Source organism: Pleuronectes platessa, chromosome 13, assembly GCF_947347685.1.
Source record: "Pleuronectes platessa chromosome 13, fPlePla1.1, whole genome shotgun sequence".
Lineage (NCBI taxonomy): Eukaryota > Metazoa > Chordata > Actinopteri > Pleuronectiformes > Pleuronectidae > Pleuronectes > Pleuronectes platessa.
Window position 1 is genome coordinate 10,102,335 of NC_070638.1, and position 27,069 is coordinate 10,129,403.

General features: G+C 42.4%; 1 protein-coding gene across 2 annotated transcripts; it reads left to right on the forward strand.

Moving 5' to 3' along the window:
• The first annotated feature begins 18,195 nt into the window (after nt 1-18,195).
• On the forward strand, nt 18,196-23,556 carry aqp4 (aquaporin 4). Of its 2 annotated transcripts, none has more exons than XM_053437119.1 (5): nt 18,196-18,342; nt 18,901-19,318; nt 19,391-19,555; nt 20,250-20,330; nt 21,454-23,556. In XM_053437119.1, exons 1-5 carry the CDS (start codon nt 18,269-18,271, stop codon nt 21,703-21,705), a joined length of 990 nt encoding a protein of 329 aa, XP_053293094.1. In that variant the 5' UTR covers nt 18,196-18,268; the 3' UTR covers nt 21,706-23,556. The 2 variants fall into 2 exon arrangements, with proteins under 2 accessions (XP_053293094.1, XP_053293095.1); XM_053437120.1 differs by having other exon boundaries at nt 18,230-18,480.
• Nucleotides 23,557-27,069: the final 3,513 nt, after the last annotated feature.

Below are 27,069 nucleotides of genomic sequence, written 5' to 3' on the forward strand. Positions count from 1 at the left end.
TCAGAGCCATGTCCGCCCTTCACATGCACCCCCCAATACACACATTAACAAGCCCACAGTACATTTCAGCCACTGATTTTCATTGCAAATGACTGTTCTCTGAATGTTTCCGGGGCGAAGCACATTCCTCACTGAGAAATGGGTCTACATCATGTATTTTACAGATTTATTAAAAGCAATGAAAGCTGTGATCTACATGCTCATCACCCCCTCCCTGTTTTTTGCCTGAGATGCAAGTTTTAGCCCATACATTTAAGTCTATATACAGTAGCTTATGCCTATGATGCATGAAGAGGAGGGTTTACTCCTACAGGCACTGGCCTTTGGCAGGCTCACTAATGGGATATGGTCCACAGCTCCACCTGTTCCCATGAATTTTCCCTCCTTCGATCAGCTCGACAGCGTCACGTGAGGGGCTGCACTGGGGAAGGTAATGGGGAGGTAGTGGCTTGAGAGACAGCAGCGATCATCCCTGATTTCATGGATATTATTCGAGTGGCAATTTAAAAATCAAACATCCCCCCCTCTGGATGGAGGGAAGCAAGAAGTCGAAAAAAAATGACAAAAGGCTTCCCGGACGAGAACCAAGCAACAGAGCCCTGACAGCCCGACTTGTCGTGGTTTTCCAGAGGATGCAGCAGTGTCAAATATGATTATTTGTTCTGACCACCACCGAGTGACAGTGTGGCAAATTCCCCTGGCTTTTCTATTCCAGAAGGGTATCCGGGCACATTAAGTAACCTATATTATGTATAAACACAGTTTGACAGGTAATTATTTCAGACAATAAAATGAAAAGGAAAAAGTTGCATGCATGCCAGCACAGGGGCCGAGTCAAGCCTGCAGTGTGTCCCTCACCCCAGCCCGGCCGTCTTTTGAAGTGTAGATTGCATTTATTCCAACACAGAGCCTCCCCCCCCTTCCACCCTTACATTTTCAAATGCACTGTGCACCCATGACAGTAAGTATGGCTCAGTGCAAATCCATCTTGATAATTGTCATGCGCTAAATGGAGTGTGGACGGGGTGAAACATGCGCCACCTCACATGTATTAAGAAGGAACATTTTGTTTCATTTGCATTCACAGCCTCTGTGTATACTCTAAATAATGTAAAGTGAAAATGAGCTCTTTTGAGTAATCATATTGCAGAGTGTAGTGACAAGGAGGATATAATCTAGAAAATGGGATCATTAAAATGAGCATTAATGCTGAATGGGGCTGTCAATCTACTCCTGTCTTACCCTTCACCATATTTATTGTCTTCCTACCTAATCACTCTACATTTATGGCTCCAATCATTCATTCACATATTGATTTGTGTGCACGTGTGTGCGCGTGTGTGCATGTGTGCGTGTGTACTGTATATGTGCGCTACCCCTAGGTGCTTGTTCGCTAATAGAGTTCTTTAGTCCCAGGTCTGTGTGACAGGTGGCCCTGCTGGCCTCCAGTGTGTACTCAGTACAAGTGCTCTCCTGGGTGAGAAGCTGTCACGTCCACTTACACAAGGGAACAATTCTTCAGTCCCCCCCCCCCCCCCCCCTTTCTTTAAACACCGCTACCTTGCACCCCCTCCCCCCACCCCCCCAAAAAAAATAAACCAGAACACCCCACTTTTACAGTCTCACCGCTTCAAATACACAATTCAGCCTCCCTCCACATCTCACAGCAGCAAGCACTCATGGCATCAGACTTTCTGTGCAGAGATATTCCCCAACAAAATATCAATACCCTGTAAAGATCAGTGGGCTATTGCTACTGGAGAGCATTGGAATAACTGGTAAAGATTGGTGTCTCCACACAGGTGTCAGGAAAAGCTTTCGCCGTGTGAACCATAAACACACACAGGCACGCAGAGGCGCCGATAATACAACATGCAACAATGTTCAATGCTGGAGAAAACCCCGTCAAGACCTTTCGGAGTTACGTGCTGCGAAAGCTGCTTCAGCTGTTTCTGTGCTTTATACTTGGCAGTTGAACCGTGGAAATGTCATTTTTGTTCTGCATCAACTCTACAGTATGTCACCATAGGGAAATATTCCTTCCATACATATAGGAAACACTCACTGAAAGCCACCAATTATACAGTTTGAAGTCAGGCATAAAGGGGGAAAGAGCTCTCTGCATTTATGAGTTACTGCAGGCACATTGAGAATTGCATTACACGATTAAACACAAGAATTATATTTCTTTCAAGTAGTTTGTCCTCTGAGTGTTGAACTTGAGTTTTCACTACTGTTTAAAAGAAAGTATTTTTGCATCTTGCAGAATGCTTAATCGCTTCATTAGAATTAGAGCTAGAGCGTAGCTTAGCACAAAGACTGCAAACAGGGGGACCAGCTAGCCTTGCTGTGGACAAAAAAATAAATCCACCCAGCAGCATTGGTTATTTATGCTGCCTTTACGTACGCAAGGAGATACGACCGTTTCAAACAATGTTACTGTCACTGTCCACAGATTTCCATGCTGCCTTTACATTGGTATGGCTGTTAAGCACTACATCCACCAGAGGGCAGCACAGAGGCAAGAATTTCTGAAAACAACAAACATGGCGACAGTTGAAAAGAGGTTGTGATAAAGCACCTCTACAGAAAGAGACAAAAGCAGCCTCGTAGTGTGAGTCCAACCTAAATCTCCCTTCAAAAAGCTCTGACATTGTCAAAATGTCTGTCCTGTGCCCTAAGGTTGTCTCGCTTGACTTATTGGCTACACTGCCCCCCAAGATTTCCAGTGGTATTGCTCCATTTTGTCTGTTTCGTCCATGTCCGAATGCTCTCAGAAGATGTGCACAAATATGGACGAAATGATCTCCGTGTCAGACAGAGGGCTTCATCCGAATACTCATTCATATCTTACATCATAAACAATTTACATAGCAGTTTAGTCTGCAGAACAGAAATGTGAAACTATGTGGGTTGAAGGGCATCATGTCCTGGACATTTTCTTGGTCAGACGCAGTAAGAAATAATTTAACACACCTCATAACAGATTTAGTTACTTTTGAACCAATCAGGTTGTTTCTTCTTCTTTTCGTTATGCTAAGCTAAGATAACCAGCTAAAGCTTTTCCAGTAATTAAAGTGTAACTTCTAATTTATCTTTTGACGAAGAAACGAACTTCAAAACAATGCTCCCTGTATCCTCACTGTGTGGTGCTTGCGTTCACAGTGCAGAAACTTTTTTGGGTGATGGCCTTGGATGAACTATCTCTATATCGAAAAGGGAAAAATAAATTGCTTTATTAAATTGTAACGCTTTCCAGTTAGCTGTCAAACAATGCCCCAAACAAACATTATAAAATTTACACCGAGCTGACTTTTGATACTGTACCATGTGGGTTCGGCAGCGAATGAACAGACGCATCGAGGACGGGATTGTTTACTGCGTCCAACTAACCCTATACTAAAACAAGAACTACATTGATGGATACCCATGTGACATCTCAAGCCAAGGTGTTATGTAGTTTTCATCATCTGTGTTCAGACAGTCTGAAATAGCACAAGGGTTTTAGTACAAGCTTTTTCATACTAAGCCGCCATCTTGTTTATAGAGTGATCCGACAGGTAGAATTACGAAAAGCCTCAGAAGGTTGGCCCCGAGGTCATGTTGTGACAGTGCATCCACTCTTTACTTAATATTATGCAGTGTAATGGCACTACAGTTGTCATATGGAGGGTAAAACTGTGGGTCTGTGTGGAATCAGACGTTGGCAGATGCGTGTGCGTTTCAAAGCACACTGGCGCCATCCTGAGGCACCACACAGCAACTGCATCATAAACAAATTAAGACTTGGGTATTTTCAGGCATCTTGTACACTGAAGGGGGGGGGGGGGGGGCATATTCAAATGTAGCCTATAAATTGGTGATAATTAAGAAACCCTAATTACACTCATGCTGATATCCTATTATCACTCGAATATAATCTCTGCTTATTCCATTTATCGAGACACTCAATTCTGCTTTAATAGGAGCTGTGCTTTTCAAATATGTTTTTTATTGAAACATTAATATCCAAAACAAACAAAAACTCTATTTCACTAGCTGTGATGCATGGATTGTATTTTTTATTAAAGCAAAACTCCTCTGCACCCGGCTTTCTTCATTTGAGGATGTATATTTTAACTGGAGATTTTTTTAAATAGCATGTGTGATGAGAAAGTTCACACGTGCTGCAGACCATGTGTTTTATTAAGAGTGTGACATGGTGGAGTGAAGAAGTGAGATGTGAATTCTAAAACACTTTGAAGGTGGTAGCCACAGTAAAAATGTATTTATAAGGTGCAGAGGTCTTATTACAGTTAAGTAAAACTTAATCTTAAAGGATTAGTCCAATGATTTAGTTTTCCGCTTCTATAAAAATGTGCTAGTTTTCACGAGACAAAATAAGACATGGTAGCAGAGCGGAAATTATCCTCCATTTCACAGGGTCCTAAACTTCCCATGATGCAATATAATAGTATCACCCATTAGACTTGCCCTGTCTGGTAAACATCTAAATCTATCATCTACTCCATCCAGAGATCTCTGTCTATCCATGTGTGTTTTCGATCATGACAGCACTGCGTTCACAAGAAACTGATTCTCAGGTGACCAGCTCCTTGTGCAGCAGCTGAGATGTGGACTGAGACCTGCAGCAGGTCTTCACTTGCCACTACTTGTGACTTTTACTGTTTCAGAAAGACGCAAGATGCAACCAGCATCACAGGCCAAGTAAACAGCCCATTACAAACAGACAGGTTTAGGGTGGACACCCTTACAAATCCATTTTAAATGGCTTATATGGATTCACACTGTTTTACCTACATTTTAAGAGAAAGGCCCTGGTGTCATTATCTGGGTTAGTATCTCTGAGAGGTCCCTAGCCCTCATATAGCTGTTTTCTCAAAGTGAGTAGTGCGCCCCCTGGTAAGTAAACTGATCTTTGGATAAAAGGTTGGTGGAGCGCCCCCTTTAACAGTCTGACATTATAGTTTTTTACATTTCACACACAACTTGTTACACTTCTTTGGTTCAGTCAGATTTGAGTGTTCTCTGTTGTTTCTCCACTGGCTGGACTGTTAGTGACCCAGGACATCTGCCCCCCCTCAGGCAGTCCGTGCTCGCCCTTTACTGTGTCTGTCGGGAACCTGGCTGTACTTCCAGGCCACCAGGCGGCTCTCCATTCTATCAACAAGGTGATGGATGAAATGAGCCAGTGATATGTTTCCTCCTGTGTGCCCAACAGCTGCCTATTTTAGGAAAATGAAGGGGTATGAAATGTTTCCTGGAGTGAGGCTTGTGAGTGAGTGTCCATCTGAGAGTGGACGGGTGAGCAGAGTGCACTGAACACTATGTGCTTGGGCCAAAGGAGTAACGTTCAATCGCTGGACACCAGAAGGGCAAATTTATTAGTGGAGCTACACAGACAAAGCGTGCTCTGTGAATCCAAACATCTCACTTAATTAGTGGGAACAGGGACTGCAAGACACGTTCTTTTGTTGTTTTATTTTGCAGAAACGTGCTGTGCTCCCTTCTTGTTAGGGAAACTTTGTGATGAAATGCACACAGGAGAAGCAAGTACAACAAAATACAGAAAAAAGTTACCATAATTGAGACACACTGTGTAGAGTGCATGGTCTCATTGTCCTACAGCCTGTTGTGATTTCATCTTTGCAGCTTTAGTTCTCCTATTTTTCTGTTTAACATGTGCTTTTTCCCCTAAATGTTTCTTTACCTGCTCTTTGGATACCCTGTACAATAAAAACTATGTAACACTATATATCAAGATAAAATTATTCAAGTAAACAGAACAGCAAACAAAACTTTATTTATATATAGCACAATTCATTCCAGGTGCACAACACATGAGCCACCACAGACGTTCTAACTACACAGATGTGGAAACTGTGGAGATAAACATCAGACATGGAGCACAACAAACACACCAATTAATAAGTAAGGATACATTTGATTAAATAGAAATTGCAATCAGCTCAATAACATAATATAAAACCAATATAAAAATAAGAAAAGTGCAAATAATAGCTCTTTATTGGTCATTAGTCAAACGCACGTATTAATCTGGTATTCTGAAGTCCCTATTCTCAAATAAGGTCTATTGGATGCACAAACATTGGTGCTTTTATTCTGAAAAGACAACAACTTCCTTTCATAATATATACAGTAGTTAGGACACTTTTAGGCAAAACTCTTACAACAGGAATGCAACACTACAATGTACTTTATAATGAATGATAAAGAGCTAGTATGCTCCTGTATGTACAATGCTAACAAGCACATGTTAATAGTGAATAAGTGTTACCTGGAAATCAGTGAAAGGTGTAAGAAGGTGACGCTCTGTTTTGGGTTGAGGTTGATTCTCAAACACGAGGGTTGATGGATCTTTTTAAAGAGGCTCCTTTACCTCTGTGGCGGTCCCAGCAGAGCAGGGAGGCTGGATGACACCAGAGGGTGTTTGGCGTCCCCGCTTCGGTAATCTAAGAGACTCGTGTGACATTTCAGGCTCAAAGTCGGTGACGAGGAATAAAGGAAGTCTTTGGGGCTTTGTGCTATCTCTCCAACACTCCTGGTGTAAATAAATGATTCCCTGCCTTCTTTGCTTTGATGTCTTAAAGATGTGTTTTGCACAATGACAAGTTTTCAGAGTTTGCAGTTGTACTCTGATGATTCTGTGGAGTAAAACATTAAAGAGGTGCCGCACACTGAACTGTGTTGTCTGAGCTGTAAACTATTTAACACTCGACTGGGATGAAACAGTGGCTTGAATATGATTATCATATCATTTCAAAAATCTGCATTTCATGTGTTGATCATGGCTCATAACACCACCCAGTGCTGCACCCTCACACACTCCAGTGGCGGATGAAGGATTTTTCTAAATCGGGGGCCATAAAGGGGCCACAATTTTAAAAGAAGGGGCTAATTATATATCCAACGTCCATGCACGCTTTTGGATTCAGTGACGTGCACATTTAACTCATTCTTATTTACTGTTAACTCTGTAGCTTTCAGGAAAAGCCACACATAATTGAATATATTGCGAAAATTGTTCCTTCAAGAACATTGTGTAGTAAATTGTAATATTTATTTTTAGTATAGTAAGTAAGTGACTTGTTTTATTTTGTTAAGACTACTGAAAGGACAGGGGCACTTCAGGGGCCTAATATATTTCAGCTTGGGCCAATGCCCCCCCTGGCCCCGCCCCTGGATCGAGGTCTGGCAGTGAGTCACTCTTGATTTATTGGACATTTTGTGTGTGATGGTAATTTATAGCTTCAAAACTCATTAGCATTAGCCATCTAACTGACGTTGTGTAACCCTTCAGCCCCCACCCTCTCCGCTTACATTGCAACAGCTCCAAGAACTCCAGCTTCAGGCGTAGTCGAGCTGCAGCAAACGGCTCGAACACACACCGGTGGAACTCCGTGGTGTAAAATCGTTTAAAGAGCTCTGTGTGGCCGAGGGGCCTCCATGTCCCTCGTCCCCTGCCCGGTTTTTAGCATTTTTTAAATCACCAGTGGGTGTATTGAGGCTCGGGGCTTCGGGTGAAGTTAAGCTTTTATTAAATGTGAAATGTGTCATGATTATTTTGCAAGATAAATATTCCTGTCCAGTCAGTTAATAGCACATGTGTTGATTTTGGGCCGATTTATTGTAATGAATGCTGTCGAAGGATCGTTAACTCGACCCGACCACACAATTCTTGTTCTTCTATTTCCACATTATTATTGTCAGTCATTTGTATATGACTCGTTGGCTGACCTTGGTCTAAACGAGAGCATCTTGACATCTCGATCGATACTCCTCGTGAGCAAGCTCCACAGCACATGATAATAACATATTGATCATATTATCGATCATATTGGTCAATAGGGGAGTTGTTTGTGGAAGTCTTGGTGGAGTTCCCGCTCTCATACCCTTTGCCTTTATAATAAGCGGAGCACTGATTAAGCTTCCTATCGCGACAGTTATGAATTGTAACAGTGCATGTTGTTGTCGTGCTGGTGTTGGTGCTGAGACGTCTAAACATCTCGCTCCCACTTCAGCCATATTAGTTTAATGGTTAAATCTCAGCACTGTCAGCACTGACAGCAGATTGCAAACTCGTACTGAGCCCGATGAACTCACACCTTGTGGGAGAGTCTGTTTATTATCAAAAATTCAGTTTGAATGCATTTCGCTGTAAATATTTTCTTTTCCCTCTAATGCTGATGCAAGCAGACATCCTAGTTCCTTCGCTTTGGGAGTTAAGGCTGATGGTTTGCAGCATCTGCAGTGGGATCCTGTGGGTTTCAACTTGACAGCTTGTCTCCATGAAAGCTTGGTAATGAGAAAGAGTGTGTTCATTCTGTCTACATGTGTCAGAATGACACATACACAAGTGTTTCCAGCTTGTGTACAATGTGGTGGTTTTTCCTTTAGCATGGCTTGACAAGCATTGCAAGCAAACACCAGCAGCAACTTTCAGACATTTATCTACACAATCTGTTTGTCTGAGGTGGAGGTTGTGATCAGCAGCTCTATTGGTGTTTGTATCTGTTCACATGCCACAAACGTGTAGTAAAAATGCCAGACAACATCTCTCTCGGGTGCAGGTTTGCGGCTCTGCTTTTCACAGTGCCAGTGTTGTCACAGAACTGGTTCTAGATCAAAGTTAATGGGAGCAATGGTAGTGATATTGAGCTATGCATTTGTTTAGAGCCATGATTCTGTCAATCGGTGAATGAAAGTTTAATTTTCATGCTTCTTTAGCTCCTGAGGGAAATAACTTCTCTAGAGCTCCTCGATACCATGTTCACCCGCCAATTCTTTCTGTCAGCCATTCGGTGCTGGTGCTACTGGAAACAAGGTTGATAGGAGAGGTGGGACTGAAACAGAGTGTGCAAGATTTGGGCCAAAACAACTTCACAATGAGCTGAAATATGTTCAATATCAGGGGAACTGCAGGAAATCCTCAGTGGGTTTATCCTTAGACCAGCTACATGTGATCCATTTATTATATTAAAACATTCATTAAGATTAAACAACAACATTTAACATCTTTTGATATCCTCCCCTGCTTTGTAGACATCTGTTAGCTTCAAACCTAGTTCCACAGTTGTGGTAAGGAGGAGCCCTTGGATATTGCAGTTTGCAGAATCACAGAAGTTATGATATTGATCTACTTAGCCTGTGCTAATGAGTCAGTTAAGACCTAAAGAGTGAAAGATGTTCTGACTCTGAAAACTAGCAGCTTCTGCGCATGTCTCATTTATTGTTTGGTAGTTTTTGTTCTATTGTTTAACTTGATGAAATGAAGATAACAGTTCATTGTTTTTAATGTGGCTTTGCTGCGAGGGTTGTTTTTTCTCTTCTTAAATCCAACTTTGTCAAACTTATCTTTTTAGTGATTGCATGCTTTGTCAAACAGGACTAAAGAGCCAGCTGTTAGCATCACAGACCACAGAGTTTGGACAGACAGGCAGCATCAGTACAAATGACTTGAGGTTTTGTGGCAGAAAATTCTTCAAAGTCTGATTGCACGGAAAAGAAAGCTGCATATTTGTTGTTTTGTTTTTGTGGTTAAGTCACTCAGAGCCACAGTCAATAACACTGTGCCTCCCACACAAATAACTTATTTTTTCTAAGCCTTTTGTTTTTGCCGAATGCTTGATTTTTTAAAACCACAAAGAGATGATACTAAAAAGTTTTATCACTTCTATCATTGGTAAATATACTTAAAGAGAATCATCCCAACAATAGGCTGTATGCAAAACTTTATCGAAGTTGACTTGTCATGATGCTTGTTGAATGGGAACCTGAAGATGAAAAAAACTAAACTAAATATACAACATAGATGTAGTTCATACTTATCAACTCTAAATGGGATTTTGTTGCTAAAGAGAAACTTGGAATTAATGTCTCAAGTCCTAACAAGTGAAATAAACAAGTGTCCAACTGGAAGGTTCGATGTTCAGATTCCCTGATGTGATGCAACAAGATGCCTGATGCTGTGTTGTATTGTTTATGATTGTCTCTGGATACTGTCTGAAATTCCTGGAAGCACAGCTTCAGTGTTTACTCACTCTGCAGAGAACAACAGAGAACTATCTGTCCTCTGTGTTTGTCTCTCCCCCCCCCCTCTCCTTGTTGTTGTCTTCTGCTAAAATGGAAAAAGGGAACGATGACGGCAAAATCTCTCACCAGTTGCTGCGAACACAAGATATTTACGACCTTTGCTCACACGGTCGGTAGATCACAAACTGATCTTGAGGGATCAGGGACATGCTCGGTGAGGTGGGGTTTTTTTTTGGTTTCCAGGAAGAGCTGAGGCCAAATGGTGCTTTCACTTCTCAAGTGGACTGGAATGAAGATGACAAAGTGATGTGGACAGGTCGTCCTTTGGTTTAAAATCACGCCGCAATTCAAGTCTGTCTGACAGGGTATTAAAAACTTAGAGTGACGCTGTGTGTGTTTGTCACATCGTGTGAACTATGAAGCGCAGGAGTGAAAGTGACAGGGAAAGTGTGTGTGTGTGTGTGTGTGTGTGTGTGTGTGTGTGTGTGTGTGTGTGTGTGTGTGTGTGTGTGTGAGTGTGTGAGTGTGTGTTTGTGTGTGTGTGTGTGTGTGTGTGTGTTTGCCTTGTTCCAAATCACTGATCATGCTGAATTGATGCAGTGCTTCTAAGTGGTTGGAGTTCTGTCAATGATTTTCCTAAAGTTGGAGCCTTTCATTTGTTGCCTTAATATTTATATGGACATTTTTCCTGTCACTCAACAGTCTTAGCAGTGGAAAGCTCTTATCACGCCACTGGATCTCTTTGAAGTGAACTGAGTGAGACAGAACGAGAGATAGAGAGAGAGAGAGAGAGAGAGAGAGAGAGAGAGAGAGAGAGAGAGAGAGAGAGAGAGAGACACAGAGAGAGAGAGAGACAGAGACAGAGAGTTTTGGTCTTAAAATTAAATCCCCAGCAGGTGATGATGACTTATACTGACGACGAAGGCCCCTCATGATACGAGGGATAGTCACATGACTTGTGTGTGGTGTGTGTCCAGGTCGAGTGATGTATCAGATGAATGCCGTGCTCCCAACACAAAAAAATACCTATTACTAACCAATAATAAAAAGTTACCTCTGCCATATAGGTTACGGTTTCATTTGCATTTGTGAATTGGTTTGCTTCAGGATTACTCAGAAATTACTAAACGGATTTCCATGACATTTTGTACAGGTGTGTTGGAGTGGATCAGAATACATGGTGGATGTGTAGAGTGCTAATGTGAGATCTCAATATGCAGTTTGGTGAAAAAGTGGAATACGCCTTGGTAGACATATAGTATATGTTCTCTGAGTGCCCTTCTAGTTGATTTATTAGTTATCAACATTACACAAAAACTGGGTAGAAGGTCGAGGGGAGAACTCAAAAAGCAAATGTTGATGCAGATCCATATCAGGAGGCAGTGTGGAGAATTATGAGTGTATGTCATTTTAACAAGAAAATTCTGGATATAGTGAATTTGAACCTGGTCATCATAAGGGGACTGTTAGGCCTTGGTTGAGATATTTGCTCTAATAAGTAACATTCTGGTACATTTTCTGTTAATTTTTGGGCTCTGCCTCCTTTTTATTTTACAGTTCCTATAATAAATATAAAAACCAGCCGAATCCCACAATTCAAGATAAACCATTTCCTGGAACATGGTGAAGACAAGAGTACTACAGTCCAACAATATACTGGCCAGAAGACAATAGCTTTTCTCTGAAGTGCTCTGATTAGAGCCAGAGTCCACTGAGCCATTAATACTTGTCTGTGCATGTAAAGTTTGCACGTTAGTACTCTGGAAATTAGGTTGAGCCGCTCAAGCCCCATGATGGCAGCTCTGATCAAAGGACTCGAATGAGGGGGAAGGCGTAGCTGGACGCTCTCACTCACACAGCGCCAAGTCTGACATCATTTTCATCTTTGTTTATATGGAAATTCCACTGTGGCGCTTATTGTCTTGTTGACCCTACGAGCAGAATATCCTTATGTTTGGGTGTGTTTGAAAACCAATAAACAGGCTCCTTGTTTAAGGTAGAAAATACAAATATGTCATAAAACAACAGAAAATAAAAAGATATACTGTTTTTTAGCTGGAATTTTTTTTCTCAAGCAATAATTCAGCTCAAGTGAGGCCAAGTAGAAAATGTGAGTATACTCTCTGGGTGATTGAATAGGAGTAATGAGGCTTACATGGAATGTGCCCTCTCCCCACCGCAGAAAACATTGGGATCTTGTCAAGTTGTTTTTGTCCAACAGCACTATAATCTCAAGGTTGTTTGAGTGCTTCTGAAAGAGACAGGGAGGAACAGTGTGTGTGTGTGTGTGTGTGTCCATGTGTGTGTGTCCATGTGTGCGTGAAAGTGTATGTGTGTGTGTGCGCCTGTGTGTGTGTTTATCAGACCATAGAATTTGTACAGATGGCCAGCAACTGGAACTAATTACATTTCGGTGAGCCGCCACTGAGGGAAAAGTTTGACTGATATCAGAAAAATAAATATATGCAGCTAATGTTTTCGATTTTTTTACGTCATCACTTCCTGCAGCATTATGTGCACGTGGGAAAGTCGCTGCCTTTACAGATTAATGCCTTATTTTAAAGGGCACATTAATTATCTGTTGGAGTGAATCTAATCTGTTAAATCCTGAACTGGCTCCCAAGTTTGTTGTGTCTCATTAAATGACAGTTTTTGAAAAACAAAAAACGTGCAATCACTCTTTAAAGACATGAAAAACTTAGGTTTGTGGTCAGAGCTCCCACATATGGAGCCATGTCTTTATACAGTGCATGATAATGGATTGTGAAGTCTGCTATAGGAGGAGATTGGGAGCCATATTTGCAACCAATAAATCAACAGTGTTGAGGCAAAGCGACCCACGCAAAGGCCTCGTGTGCTACCTTTTTTAAATAATAATCTCCTTCGTGGAAAAACCACGACAAATGATCCAAAACCTATGCCGGGCCAATAGGTGGCGATGAAGCCTTCATCAAAGGTCCGCCAAGTACCTGCATGCCTTGTGAATGACGCTAATGTGGTGCGGTGATGGTCAAATAAGACGCAAACTAGACATAGCAGTGAAAACATCATACATCCAACATTGTTGTTGTTGTCTCGGGCGCATCCTCATTGCACGAAGGGGCACCCACCACTGTGACGTCTTCATTTACGCAAAATTCCCCGTTTCACATGCACACGTGGATACATGGAGATCTTCACTTTGGAAGGCATGCATAAAAAAAAAAGTGTACGAGTGAACCAAACGCAGAGGAAAAAGTCTGTTTTGCTTCATATTTGCATTAGTGTGGACAGGGCCTAAGATAGCCCCAGTATAGCCGGATTGAACACGAGGGAAATGGAAACTGTGTTGCTTGCAGTGTAATGACCAGTTTATTGCGTGGAAAATATATCGACTCTAGGAGAACGGGTTGCATGCGTGCCGGATGCATGTAGGCCGTACCATCCTCTTGCATGAATGCCTGATTACTAGACCTTACAGTTAGCGGCTTGTTTTTTCCTCTCTGCGTGTCAAAGGTCACACAAGCTTTCACAGGCAGAATGTTCCTATTTGCTTCAATTAGTTCAATAAGAATCAAAGCCTTTAACGAGTGCTGTCTTTCAGGAGGAGGCCACTGATTTGGCTCCCTGTCAAGCCTATAGATTATATAACAGTGCCGGGGCTCTCTTCACTGCGGCTTGTAGAAAACTTGGCCCCGCTGCGGCGCTAACAAAGGCGCTAGCTCGTGTCTAATGAAGCGAGGCGGTATTATTCAGAAAAAGAAAACATGTTTGTCACCGGAGACAGATTGCTTGTGCTGCCTTTGATAAATCTCCACGGTTACAGCTTGATTGTACTACCGGGAGGAAAAAAATAGTATGATGGATAATCTCTAACAATAAATCTGTCATAAATATTGTTATATGTATGTGTGCCTGCAGACGAGAGGCAGCTATTTTATTTGTCTGCATCTTTTTTTTTTTTTGGTCACAACCCGCACTGATAAGTTGGTGATGTCCCAAAAATGTGTGTAAAAAGGTGAACGGTGCCAAATGAACACATTTCTCCTCGATGCACATTAAGAATTCCCTTTGAATGAACGACTGCGCTTTAATCCAAACAGCCTCATCGGGAGGACAGTTCTCTAATCAAACAGAGCTCGCACAGTGTCAACAAACATTTAATCGACCCGACTGTAACTTAAACACATGCAAATGTCAAGAATTAAGGGCGAGCTTTTAATTAGCAGAGAAAAGGGGGCTCCTCTGATGTGTGTGCGTGAGAGATGCCCGGAGGAACCTGAGAAACGGGATCCGGGAGAAGAACTCCGCAGCGCGCCGAGGAACTCTTTTATAGCGTTTTATGTAGCTCGTTAATATTCAAGTTTGTGTAGTGTGCAGATTTAAAAATTCAATGTAAAATCAGCAAGCCCGGTGGCCCTATTTATCATTGTAAATAGAACTGTAATGTATGCATAATTCTCGCATTATGCATATGGGGTAGGTTGTGTTTCATTGTATGGTGAGTGCGAGGTGCTTGTATTTGCCGTCTCTTGCATGTTTTGTTTGTTTAGAGGATTTTTGAGGCCGAGTTCCTGGTTTGTGTGAAAAGATCCTTTAACAGTAGTTAACTTTTGGAAAAGTTTTTTTTTTTTTTTTTTAAATTGGATCAGGATGATTGAAGACGCCTTATTTCTGAACTGTTTCTCCCTACACGTGAACTTTAGATGTGTGTGGCACCCTGTGACCCCTCGGGTACACAGTCTATTGGGGTTCAGTGTCTTGCACAAGGACCTTTAGGCTTACAGGTGGAAGGAGCCAGGGATCGAACCATGCATCTACCCTGGGGTTAAAAGACGAACCACACCACCTCCTGAGACACAGCCGCCCCAAGTGATGTCATAACATCCTCCTCCTTTTGTTAAGTCGTCTGTCTTTACATCCCAACTGGTATCATGCCATCATGTTAAAGTTGAAGAAGTTACCGTCTCCTACACTTTCACACTCAACCCAAAGAGAGCAGCTGAAGTATCAAGAGGTTTTTAATTCATTATTGAGTCATGCAAATAGAAAGAGAAAATGTTACTGCACAAATGGGTGATACAGTGTGTTTGAGTGTGTGTGTGTGTGTGTGTGTGGGTGTGTGTGTGTGTGTGTGAGAGGCTGGAATAGATTGTGCTCGCATGGAGGACATATGTAGGTCAACATATTTTATTTAAATCATTGCATTCAACATCTGACTGTAAGCTGGAGTAGTGGCACTTAAGAGTCATGCTGACACAGATAAGAAAGCATGCAAGCAAGAAAGCAAGTAAGACAGAAAGAAACAGAGAAAGAAAGAAAGAAAGAAAGAAAGAAAGAAAGAAAGAAAGAAAGAAAGAAAGAAAGAAAGAAAGAAAGAAAAAAAGAAAAAAAGAAAGAAAGAAAGAAACTCATTTCAACAAATTATTTTCTCTTCTTAAGGAAAAGCATAACTGACTAATGTAAGGTATGTGAGTTTCTTCATTTTTCAAATCTTGCTTTCACGTTACACTGGCCCTGTTGTTATTTCAAAAGCACCTTCACTTTCCTCTTGACCTTGGTGCTGTTTGATGGGGAGAACCATTGTGTTGGCCTAAGGGAGCATGAAGGATCCTGAAAACAAATATTAACACAGGACACATATTAACGCGTGAAAACTCAAGGGAACGTCCTTCCAGGGCAAAGTCATTTACATGGTCATTGAATGCATCATTTAGTTTTGACTACACGACATCACCATACATTACATGTACAGTGTTTGTGAGTCATCGTGCATGTGCATCAAGGGTCATTTACTGTTACACTGGAAACAGATGCTATGAATTCATTACACTTTATCATGTCAAGTGTTCACAAAATAAATTTGTCTAACTAAAGATAGATGTTTTAAGTTAGGTGCATATTTATCATAAGACAATATTTTCAGTAATTTAAATGAATTTGTATAAAGGGTTAAATAAAGCTATAAAATCTGTAAAAATTATCAAGATGAAACAAGTGACTTTCACGAGAATTTTTTCGAATAAAGTTATCTAAAAGTTATTTTAACAAAGAGGTCGAAATAACCACAAAAAGAAATGTCATTAATAAAAACATGTAAATTTAAAACAGGGGCAAAGTCTCTGATGATCACAAAATAACATTTTGCATCTTTCCTGTCGTCCCAAACTGTTCCTAATTCTGTCTGGAAGCTTATCACGGAACAAACAATGAAAAATAAAAAAAGCAGCGTGTGCCCGTGTCTATGTGCGTGTGTTTGTTAATGTGCAAACCCTTGAGTACTTGATCCAGATAAAAGAAAATGTGGAATTTGATTTTCCTCTTTCTCAACACAGAGGCAAGCACCATGGTTTATGGTTTTCAGGGTTGTTACTCATCTTCTAAACCTGATTCCACAGAGGGCTTCATACCAACAGACTGCTAAACCGGGTCCTTTGTTGAAGATAATCCTCACATCCCACCTGTAGCACAGTGACAAGAGTCTCAGCTGTTTTCAGCACTTAAAGGACAAAGACAAAAAACAAGGCAGAGAATGAAAAGACAGGAATAAAAACGAATAAAATCTCACCAAAAACTCTGTGTGTGTGAGTGTGTGTGTACTTGTACTTACATATCTCTGAGGACCATTTTCAGCATCGACCTTGAGGGCATTTTTCCGCTCCTCACTTTTTCAAAGGCTTCTTTTAGGGTTAAGACTTGGTTTTAGGGTTAGAATAAGGTTTAGGTCATGGTTAGGCATTTAGCTGTGATGGTTAAGGTTAGGGTAAGGGGCTGGCAAATTTATTATGCCTATAGGTGTCCTCACTAGGCTACAAGTTCATGTGTATATGTGTTTGAGTAGGTTATATTATTGCCAGTTTTGGAGAAAAAACGTATACCAAAGTAAAACAGTAATACTCCAAGCAGTCTGCATGAGTCCTCATTACAAAAAATACGAATCATTAGTAGAACTACATACCAGTCGATCCCTTTTACAGGTTTATGTTATCGATCCATCCATCCATCCTTTCATCTGTCCATCAATTATCTATACAGCTTGTCCTCTGAAGGTCGCAGGGGGTGTTGGAGCCAATCCCAGCAAACATTGGACAAGGGTTCACCCAGGTCTCCAGCATATCACAGTGCTGATAGAGACAAGCAACCATTCATCTCACATTGACACCTAATGTCCATTGATCCCACCCCAGTCTGCATGTCCCTGGACTGTGTGAAGAAGAGTATCGAGAGGAAACTCACCCAGACACTGGAAGAATGAACATGCTCCACACGACAAACTAGGATCTGAACCAGGAACCTTCTTGCCGTGGGGCGACAAGGCTAACTGTGCTGCCCCAGGTCTATGTTATTTAATGTAAAAGTAAAACAGCACGTCACATTTCCAGAGGAGAGGTGGATCAGCATGGGGACACAAACCCCTGCTGAAAGGATCAGTAGACCCCAGGCATTGTGGAAACCCCTGCAGAATCGCTCTGTAGACCCCGATTGTTGACTTGCCCTCCCCTCACCTCTTTTCAAAACTTATAATTTAATGTTTAGTCTCTATAAATGAAGTGTTGAGTTCAATTTTAGTAATGTCAGTTGAACATTTCAAAGCGATTTTATTGATAATCATAGTAAGCCGACTAATGTTATGTTTTTGAGTTAACAGTGTTATGTATGAACGCATTGCTAATGTTGATAAAAAGGACAATTTTCTTCTAGTCCATGGTAATTTGTAGGATTAACATGTTATGTGTGAACATATTATTTGTAACTATAGATGTCAAATAAATATATGTAGTAAGTAAAAAAGTACAATATTTCCCTTTTAAATGTAATGTTAATGAGTATGGTATACATTCAAATTACCATATGGAAATACTCATTATAAAATAAATGTCATACTTGATTTAATCTACTGTCCAAAACTGATTTTTCCTTCACGTTGCTTTTCCTAAAAAAATCATCATAATGTTGCAATAATATCTGACCAATGTTATTCCAAGATGGTCATTGCTATATCAAGTCCAGACATCAGGGATTCGGTGAATCCGGTGCTTGTCCAGCATGTTTCCAGAGCTCTGATATGACTAAGATGCTGAGTGTGACTTAGCAAGCGTGCGGTCGCTGTCTGTGCCACTGTTTGCTCAGCAGGCAAACCTCAGGACTCCTCCCCCCTGAGCAGGCTGTTTAATTCCTGTGAGGTGATGCCTGCTTAGTAACGTATTAAAGTTGCTGGCTGCAGTCCCGAGGCACAATGTGTGGATCAGGTTCATCTGACAGACCTGCACTCTGCTTCACTCCTGCGCTCGCACAGCCTGCTGCTCTCGTGTAAGTACTGCAGGTCAGCTTTTAGAGGTGATGAGGGGAGAGATGGGTCTGCTGGTTGAATAGCTCACCGGGACTTATGAATGAACACACATCACTGACAGCGGGGACAGAGAGAGGGAGAGCGTGTTATTGCTTTCGGTGAGTTTGAGCCCTTTAACCTAAAGGAAGAGAGAGGACGGAAGTTATCACTGCAACTTTGCTGCTTTGGAGGTTTGCCTTATACTGTGAATTTAGATTTGTTTAAATGTGCAGCAACTTACACATGTCTTAATTAGACTAAATTGAATTTTTCTGTTATCCTGGTTGAGGGGCAACAATTGACAGCAATTGAACCTTTTGAGGCTTTGACTTTGTGATAATTTGCCCCCCTACACAATGTTTAAAGAATGCTTGTGTGGCAATTTCTAATGGAAAGTCACCAGCTTAAATCCCCAGAGGAGTTATAAATGTTGTGCCCAGAGGCAGCCGTCCTGATAGGGCTCAGTTTACTTTTTTCACATGCATGCACCAGGAATACGTAAGTAGGCTAATCTTTTTGACCATTATTCTTTTTGCCAGGAGGTTCCTGTCCTGGTGTAACTGTCGGAGCACAATGGCGGCATTCAAAGGGATCTGGACCAAGGACTTCTGGAGGGCTGTATCCGGGGAGTACCTGGCCACTCTCATCTTTGTCCTCCTCGGCCTGGGCTCCACCATCAACTGGGCCGCGGGGGAGGAGAAGCCCCCCCCAGCCGACCTGGTCCTTATCTCGCTGTGCTTCGGCCTCAGCATTGCCACCATGGTGCAGTGTTTTGGTCACATCAGCGGCGGACACATCAACCCAGCTGTCACCGCAGCCATGGTCGTGACGAGGAAGCTGAGCCTGGCGAAGGGGTTGTTCTATGTGGTGGCTCAGTGCCTAGGAGCTGTTACAGGAGCAGGGATCTTATACCTTGTCACACCCGCTGCTGTCAGAGGGTCATTCGGCGTGACCACGGTAAGAGCTCAACCATCTTTAGTAGTTGTGCATTATAAAGTGTTTTCATATAAGGTATCTTCTGTCTCCAAGGTGAACTCCAGCATCTCATTAGGACACGGCCTACTGGTGGAGCTCATTATCACGTTCGAACTGGTTTTCACCGTCTTCGCCACCTGTGACCCCAAACGCACCGACCTAGGTGGCTCCGGTGGCTTGGCCATCGGCTTAGCTGTGGCAATTGGTCACTTGTTTGCAGTAAGTAACTTCCATTACTTCAGATAAGAAATGGCAGTTGAGGGAATATTTTATAACAGCAGTTCCTTGATTATATTTGGCCTGTTGCTTGTTGTTTTTTATTCTCCAAAATTCTCAGGAAACCCTCAGGAGTAATGATGTGTACAGTCAATTTAAATTCAAACCGTTATATGAAGTCAAACTGTAATACCTCCCACCTTAATAGTCTCCTGCAACCTCATCTTGACTCTTCCTGTGCTCCCTGCAACACAAGCAGTGAAACACTTAAGAAATCTTATTAAATTCAAAACACCACATGAAAGAGTTGTAGAACCAGATTAGTTCCAAGAGCAAGAGCAGCGAGGCTTCTTGACAACCAGCAGGTGCTCAGACGCATCTATTCCTCTATGTGTGATATTGTTCACTTCTTAGGGATTCACACCCACATGCGCTTCTTTATCGGAGGCTGCCATCGCATGGCAACCAATCTCTGGGGGGCTCCCTGAACCCTGCAGAACAAATGAATGCACTGGGAAATAGATGTGATCATTTGCACGGCTCAACTGATTTCTCCCTAGCCTTGTTTAAGAAATCCATACATCCATGCTGTATAGTTTGTCTTGTATTAGATATATTCATCAGGATGAGGCAGAAAACTGGAAACTGTGGTGTTCCGTCATTTAGAGTAAACACAATGCTTCTGTGCGTCCTCTAGATTCCTTACACAGGAGCCAGCATGAACCCTGCTCGCTCCTTCGGGCCTGCAATGGTCACCCTCAACTTCGAGAACCACTGGGTAAGAGATACTGTCTGGAGAGGATAATCTTTCTTCCAGGAACTTGCATGGCCAGAATATAACCCAGTCTGCAGCTAGTAAACATGTCGCACGTCTGCATCAACGTCAATGTTAGATGTTATAAATCAGCTTTCCTCTTTCAAGTGTTGGGTCACAAAATGCTGACAATCTTATTTTACTGGCCTGACGATGGCAAGCTCGGTCAACAGTAGGTCGGGGTGGCATGGGGGAAACCCAGTAAGGTCAGCGTTTCAGCTCCATTGCCAGAACAGTAAAAACAGGTGTCAGCTAAGGTCTAAACCAAAGGGCCGACTTTCACTTATGCAGCCAGTGAGATATGAAAATCCTGAGAAGGTGAGAGGGTTCAAACGCTCCTTAAAATGCACGCCCTATTGACGTCTTCATCCAACAGAGGAGAAGCCGGAGAATCACACGATTACAGCTTTGCACCTCCAACTCCATAATTGGATGTTTCCGAAACGAGGTGTAAAATAACATTAGCACTGAATTTATGTATCCAGGCAATTATTTTCACAAACACTTGCAGACGGCACTGTATCGTGTTGTGTATGTGTGTCTACTTGTGTTGTGAGTGTGGGGTTATACTTAGTAACTGTCACTGTAGCTGGTAGGAGCACCTTCTCTTGGTTGCACATGCTTGACACCGCAGACGCTGAGCTACCTGTCCCTGATGAGGATTGACCCCCTGTAGCCGAGCAGAGCACGACTGTTTGATAATCTCCGAAGAAAAGTCAGTGCTACATCATGTTGAGAGAAGTTAAACTAGACTGGCACATACCTCCCTCCCCAAGGCCCAACAGCAAAGTAGTAAACAGTAGCAATCTAGCTCACAAACACACAAATGCCGGTGGTATAGTCAGAACGAAAATCCAAATCTACAAAACAAACTCACCAAGAGTAAATCAACTATATGCACAAATATTGTAAATCTAGTTTTATGACCAAAGGCCTGTTAGTGGACTGTATAGGCTTGGCAACCTATATATTGCACAAATGTGTATCATTACAGGGGTGAAAACATAACCTCTTATGCCGAGGTGAAAATATCACCTGGAGCTCAGATCAGCCAACTGTGTAAATCTGATTTCTCTCTTGGTGGCAGGTGTACTGGTTGGGGCCCATGCTGGGCGGCATACTGGCTGCCGGCCTGTACGAGTACCTGTACTGCCCGGACCCTGAGCTAAAGAAGAGGCTGAAACACATCTTCCAGAAGGACCCGTCGGGGAAATACACGGAGGTGGAGGCTGAGGACATTTCCATCAAGCCGGGCTCCATCCACACCATCGACCTGGAGAAAGCCGGGAAGAAAGATCCCTTCCAGGAGTCGGCGGGGGAGGTGCTGTCCTCTGTATGACTATCACGTGCACTGGAAATGGAGACCAATCTGTAGACCAGATAGACAATCAAACTTTGGAATATCCATCCTGACCCCCCCCCCCCCTCCCCTAAGATGACTTTGTCCTCATTACAGCAGAATATGATTTGCATCACGAGACGTCGCAGCAGGGCTGAATCCCTCTCACCGTCATAAAGCTAATATGACGTTACGGCTCAATTCCACAAGCATCGTGCGGCGTGTTCGATGCTGCTCCTGAGGGGCCGGTGTGATGATGTGGCGGTGGCAGCATTGCACACCGACAGCCCCACAATACATTTTGTCGGAGGGACCTTTGCTGGGCCAACCAATTAGGTGAGGGTCATCTCGCTGCACTGGAGAAGTGAAGAAGAAAATGCAGCCTTGTTATTTTTGGATTAGTGTCACATTCGGTCCGTGTACTGTATACGTAGTACCAGGTTAGATGTTTCTGTGTGATCACTAAGCACATTACAGGTCCCGGGTAAAATAGGAGCCATCTTTGACGATCGTTATTATCCCAGTTATATTACAGTGGTCTACATTTTCAGTGCATTAGGATCAGGGAAGTAACCAACACATCTTTGTGGAAACATTGTGCCGTGGTTTATTTCTGCTTTTTGACGCTCTTGATGTCACAATGATGTTTTGTTTTGTTTTTATAAAATGTGATCAGAAGGTGTTTTTATTTTTTTAGATCCAAAATTGCTTCTTGTTATAAGTTTCTTATTTCTGTATGATTTGCCGTTAATCAAACATAAGCGTTTCATTTATTGAAAACGCATTTGGCTGATTGTTGTAACTTTGAGCTCAAACGCAGTATTTCTAAGTTATGCTTTCAAACTGGATCTGCTGCAAGACATAAAAGAAGATATGTTAAATTTTCTTTTTGGCTGTTTAACATTTCTGAAGCGAAACGCTTCACAGATCCACCGCAGCCTCCACATGTTCATGAGAAATCTGGTGACACCTACAAGGTTTTTCAATTGAGTCACTTGTTTCTCCTGCGAGCAGCTGAGCACTGGGGAGACGAGTGGTCCAGATCGATGATAGATTGGCTCATCTACTCAGATGATGTCTCCCTGCGGCCACATAAATGTCCACATTGTGTGCTCCTCGTGAGTTAGGTCTCGAGGAATGGCTCCGTATAATCTCATCCCATCAGGCACTGAGCAGAGAAAATGATGCCACTTTGGGATACCAAACAGCTCTCACTTTTAAAGGAACAGGTGTGATTCCATCTTTTTTTCTCTGGGATGCAGAGGAAATGATGAGACCCTCTCATCCTGCTGCAGCAAGTCTTCTACACAAGTGTGATTTGGTTGCAAGGCTAAACAGCCACCGTGCAAGATGGTATTTACCTCCTACATTTCCCATCGCACCCTTTTCCCCAAACATGGTGCAAATTCGTTTCTTTTGTGTCACAACAGCGTCCCTTACTGGCCGCATTGCGCATCGCACAATGTGCAATAATGATCCCATCTGCATTTCTCCAGGGGAGGGCAGCCACGAGCCTTGGATGGGCAGGTTCTTCTGCAGACACCAGTCAGTTTTATTCATTCAGGTCTGAGACACTTTTCATTTGAAACTGGTGCAAGCCATTAACTCAGAACCCCACTGGAGGATTAAGTGTTACGCAGCCCTGCAACAGGGACCCAGTGCTCAAGTGGGAGCCAAAGCAAGTTAATACTGAAAGAGTTCTTTCTTTCTTTTTTTTTGTCCAACTTTGTATTCTTAGCATTTTTACAAATTTGTGACAGTATGTGAATTGCTTTTTTTCTCTGGAGCTGCCTAAATTGAGTTGCATCCTTCGTGCTTCCCTGTATTAAAGATGAAACTCCTGAACACTTACACTTGTCAGATTGTTGTGTTTGTTCTTCAAGGCCTTGCTGGAGTGGCAAACGGACTCCGATCCTTTAGCTGCAGGCTCGCTGCCCAAGTCCCTTACGGCTCCAGTGGCTCGAGGCCAGCTCCCCCTTAATCATCTTTATAACCCAAATAAATGACTACATAAATCTGTTGATTCATGCATTGACTGTTTCCTCTCGGGACGACGGACGGGAAATGGGCTCAATCAGATTGGATTCATAGGCCGTCGCTGATCTTCAGATTAAATGGAGAGAGACAGGTGAGGATAGCAGGCCTCATTGAATTGGAAACGTTTTCATACGGTTGGTTATGGTAGAGGAAAGTGTAAAAAAAAAAATGAATTTCCTCCTGATCCATTTTCAGACGAGTGCGTCCACGAGCAGATGCTGTAAAGTGTCAATCAAACCCTGAGTTTGCATCAGAAAAGCTTCCTCTCTGTAGTTTCTGGTTGAGAAACTTCCAAACTACAGCTGCAGACACCTCAATTAGCAAAATGCAAATCAAAAGTGACAGCAATTAATAGACCAACACAGGTTTTTAGCTCTTTGTCTCTAAACATCGGCTGATCAGCGGGGGTGTCGAGCAGAGACCTATTAATGCGCGGGTTAGCCCTCACTCCTTAATTTACATGCACATACATTGCTAATACTGACAATGGCTACATGACGGGGACATTGTCACAGCCAGAGCTTCATTTGCACATCACACGGATGCTAGCAACGTATATCTCACAGTGCATCTCGCGCTTATCAAACGGAGAACAGACCGATTTCTTTGCGACCTGAAAATTCACATTCTCGATCCCCCAGCATGCAACAGAAGGGGGGCGAAAAGATAAAACACACACCTTAAAGATCATTAGCAATTAATATTTGGGGATTCGTGAAGAAAAACAGCGTTAAACACTTGTTTAATAATTCATACTATAAACAAGAAAGTCTCCCACTTCCTTAATAATTTAGACGTAAGCTAATGTTGATTTATTCAGGAAGGTCTCTGCCACCAGCACCGCCTGCAGTGCCCAAATTTGAATTAAAGTAGGACAGTAGCAGGCGAGTCTGTAATAACATTTGTATAATTTTATTATTGCTCTGGGCTCAGTTCATTTCCTCCTCCAGTAGCTGCGTGAAATTGTTTGATTCTGGAAACTGCCTTGAGTCTGCGGCTCTGGGGTTTGAGGGTGGTACAGGAACAGGAAGGCATGCGACACTCTCTCTCTCTCTGTCTGTGTCTGATGCTGTCAGACACACACACACACACAGAGAGAGAGAGAGATAAATAACTTTATTATTCTGGGTTTTGTAATACTGTTACATTGGCTCACTTAATAACTCAAGCTGTCCTGGGAATATGATTGATATTCTCACTCACCTTGTCACTTATGATAAATATTTCACTGCGTTTGTTTGAGATAGCTAAGAAACGGAATAACTCTTTCATTACATTATCAAATCACATCGATATGAGAGTTTGTGTTTACGTCTTTTTCCTGAAGAGAGTTTTTCTCTTTGATATCAGTCGCACAAAGTCACTTACACCGTTGCTGTGTTTGTAGAGATTCAGATCTGATGAAATCCCGGCTTTTGTAACTTCACATCTAATAAATATGTTCATTTAATTCAGCCCACGAGGAAGTATTGAGGTTTATAATCATTTTGTAGCTTTGCTAAGCCATCGCGTCTTATATTGAGATTTCCAGTTGGTGATGTTGCTCTATACTATATTGTGATGTTGTTTACCATTGATAGGACTATCATTTCCAAAATGGTAATTTGCGAAATTTTGATTACTCCACCACAAACAATATTTGGAAGGTATTAGCTCATGTAACACACACCTGAGACCCCAGTGGCTTTGACACAGGAAGGGAGGGTGGAGCAGTTGTGATTGGTTTCCTCGGGGCTCTGCTCCCAACTTCCCACCCGCACACATTCCCTCACTACCCCCCCCCCCCCCCCTTCAATTCCTTTATGCAGAGCAGCCCAAACTGCAGTTTGATGAAACACATTTGTTTTTCTTAACTCTTGCCTCGCCATCGCGGCTAAGTCTCCGAGGCCTGTCGGTGTAATGTGGCCCAAAAGCAATTGGGTTAATGAGAGGATATATGTGCAAGTGTGGGACTTGACCGGAGGAGCTGTTTTGGTCTGCTCGTGTTATTAGGGAAACCTTTATTATTGTTGCCCTCTAGTGGGAACCATATAATAGGATTACATTTTATTAGAGCCTCACAGCATTACCCAAGCAGCCCCCTCCTCTTGTCTCTCCCCCCCCTCACTGTAGTGTCACTCCTCTGTCCACTGTGGGTGGGACGGGTAAGTTCGGGGCTGAAAGGGGAACCAGCGAGTGGGGCTGCAAATGATTCCATCTAACAGGGACCTTCATCTTTTCTCTGTAACAGAAAAAGTGACTTGTCAAAATAATGTCTTGATATTTTCAAAACAAGAGCTGAAAGTGTTTTCATAACCACCACACTTTTTAAAGCAAGGCATAAACTTCCAGGATGAAAACTTTCCATAAATGACATGAACGGCTGAGCTATAGTTCACAGGCTTGCTGTTGCAACCAGCTAATGTGTCATATAATTACCATTGTAAATATTAAACCCTTCCAGCACTGTGCCTGACGGTATGACTACCATGTAGCAGTGGAGACAAAGCTAAAATCTCATTGTGCCAAAGACAATATTTGATGAGCAGTTCTGGCTAAAAATGGTGCAGCCCTGCAGGGCAGATTGAGTCCGGCTCTGGAGCAGCTTCCATCCCACTCCCTTACATAACCACAGGCCATTTGAGGGGTGTGGCCAGCATAGCAGTTATTAATATGGTCTGAGGCTAAAACAACATCCCTCTCTGTCCATACTGACTCAGAGCCTTGGCACCCCAGTGTCCTTCAGTGGGACTTAGACTTGTTGACTTTATTTCCATGTTTTTGTTGAATTGATAATATAAAATGTATTTAAGTTCTTAAAATTAAACTGCAATCGAAAAAATATATTTTTTTAAAGAGCAGCAGCCACTTTTTTGGCACAAAACACCACCGGATAAAGGAGAATGCTTCAATCAAGAGTTACAATATCACAACTGAAACTAGAATGACACTCAGTCGAGCACAGACCTCATGGCCCAACACTCCCATTAAATCCAATCAAGCTGCAACAAATTCCCCACACTACATAGAAAACTGGTCCATAAATATGCCAGGTTTCCTCCATCAGGACCCATGACTTATTCTCCGACAAATCATGGAAAATATTGCAAAGCGCCCCGTCTCACAATTATAACGTCAGTAGAAAACTAATTCTTGGATCCACATCAGAATTGAATAGGTTCTTCCTTAACTCCTAACGCATCCTTCCTCCAAGTTTCGGGGGAAATCCATCCTGTCGTTTTTCCATAATCGTGTTTACAAACAAACAAACTAGTTCCCCCTCTTGTGTTGTGCTGTGTCTTTGTTTTTGTCACCAAACGGTGTGGCACTAAGTGATAAAAGAACAAC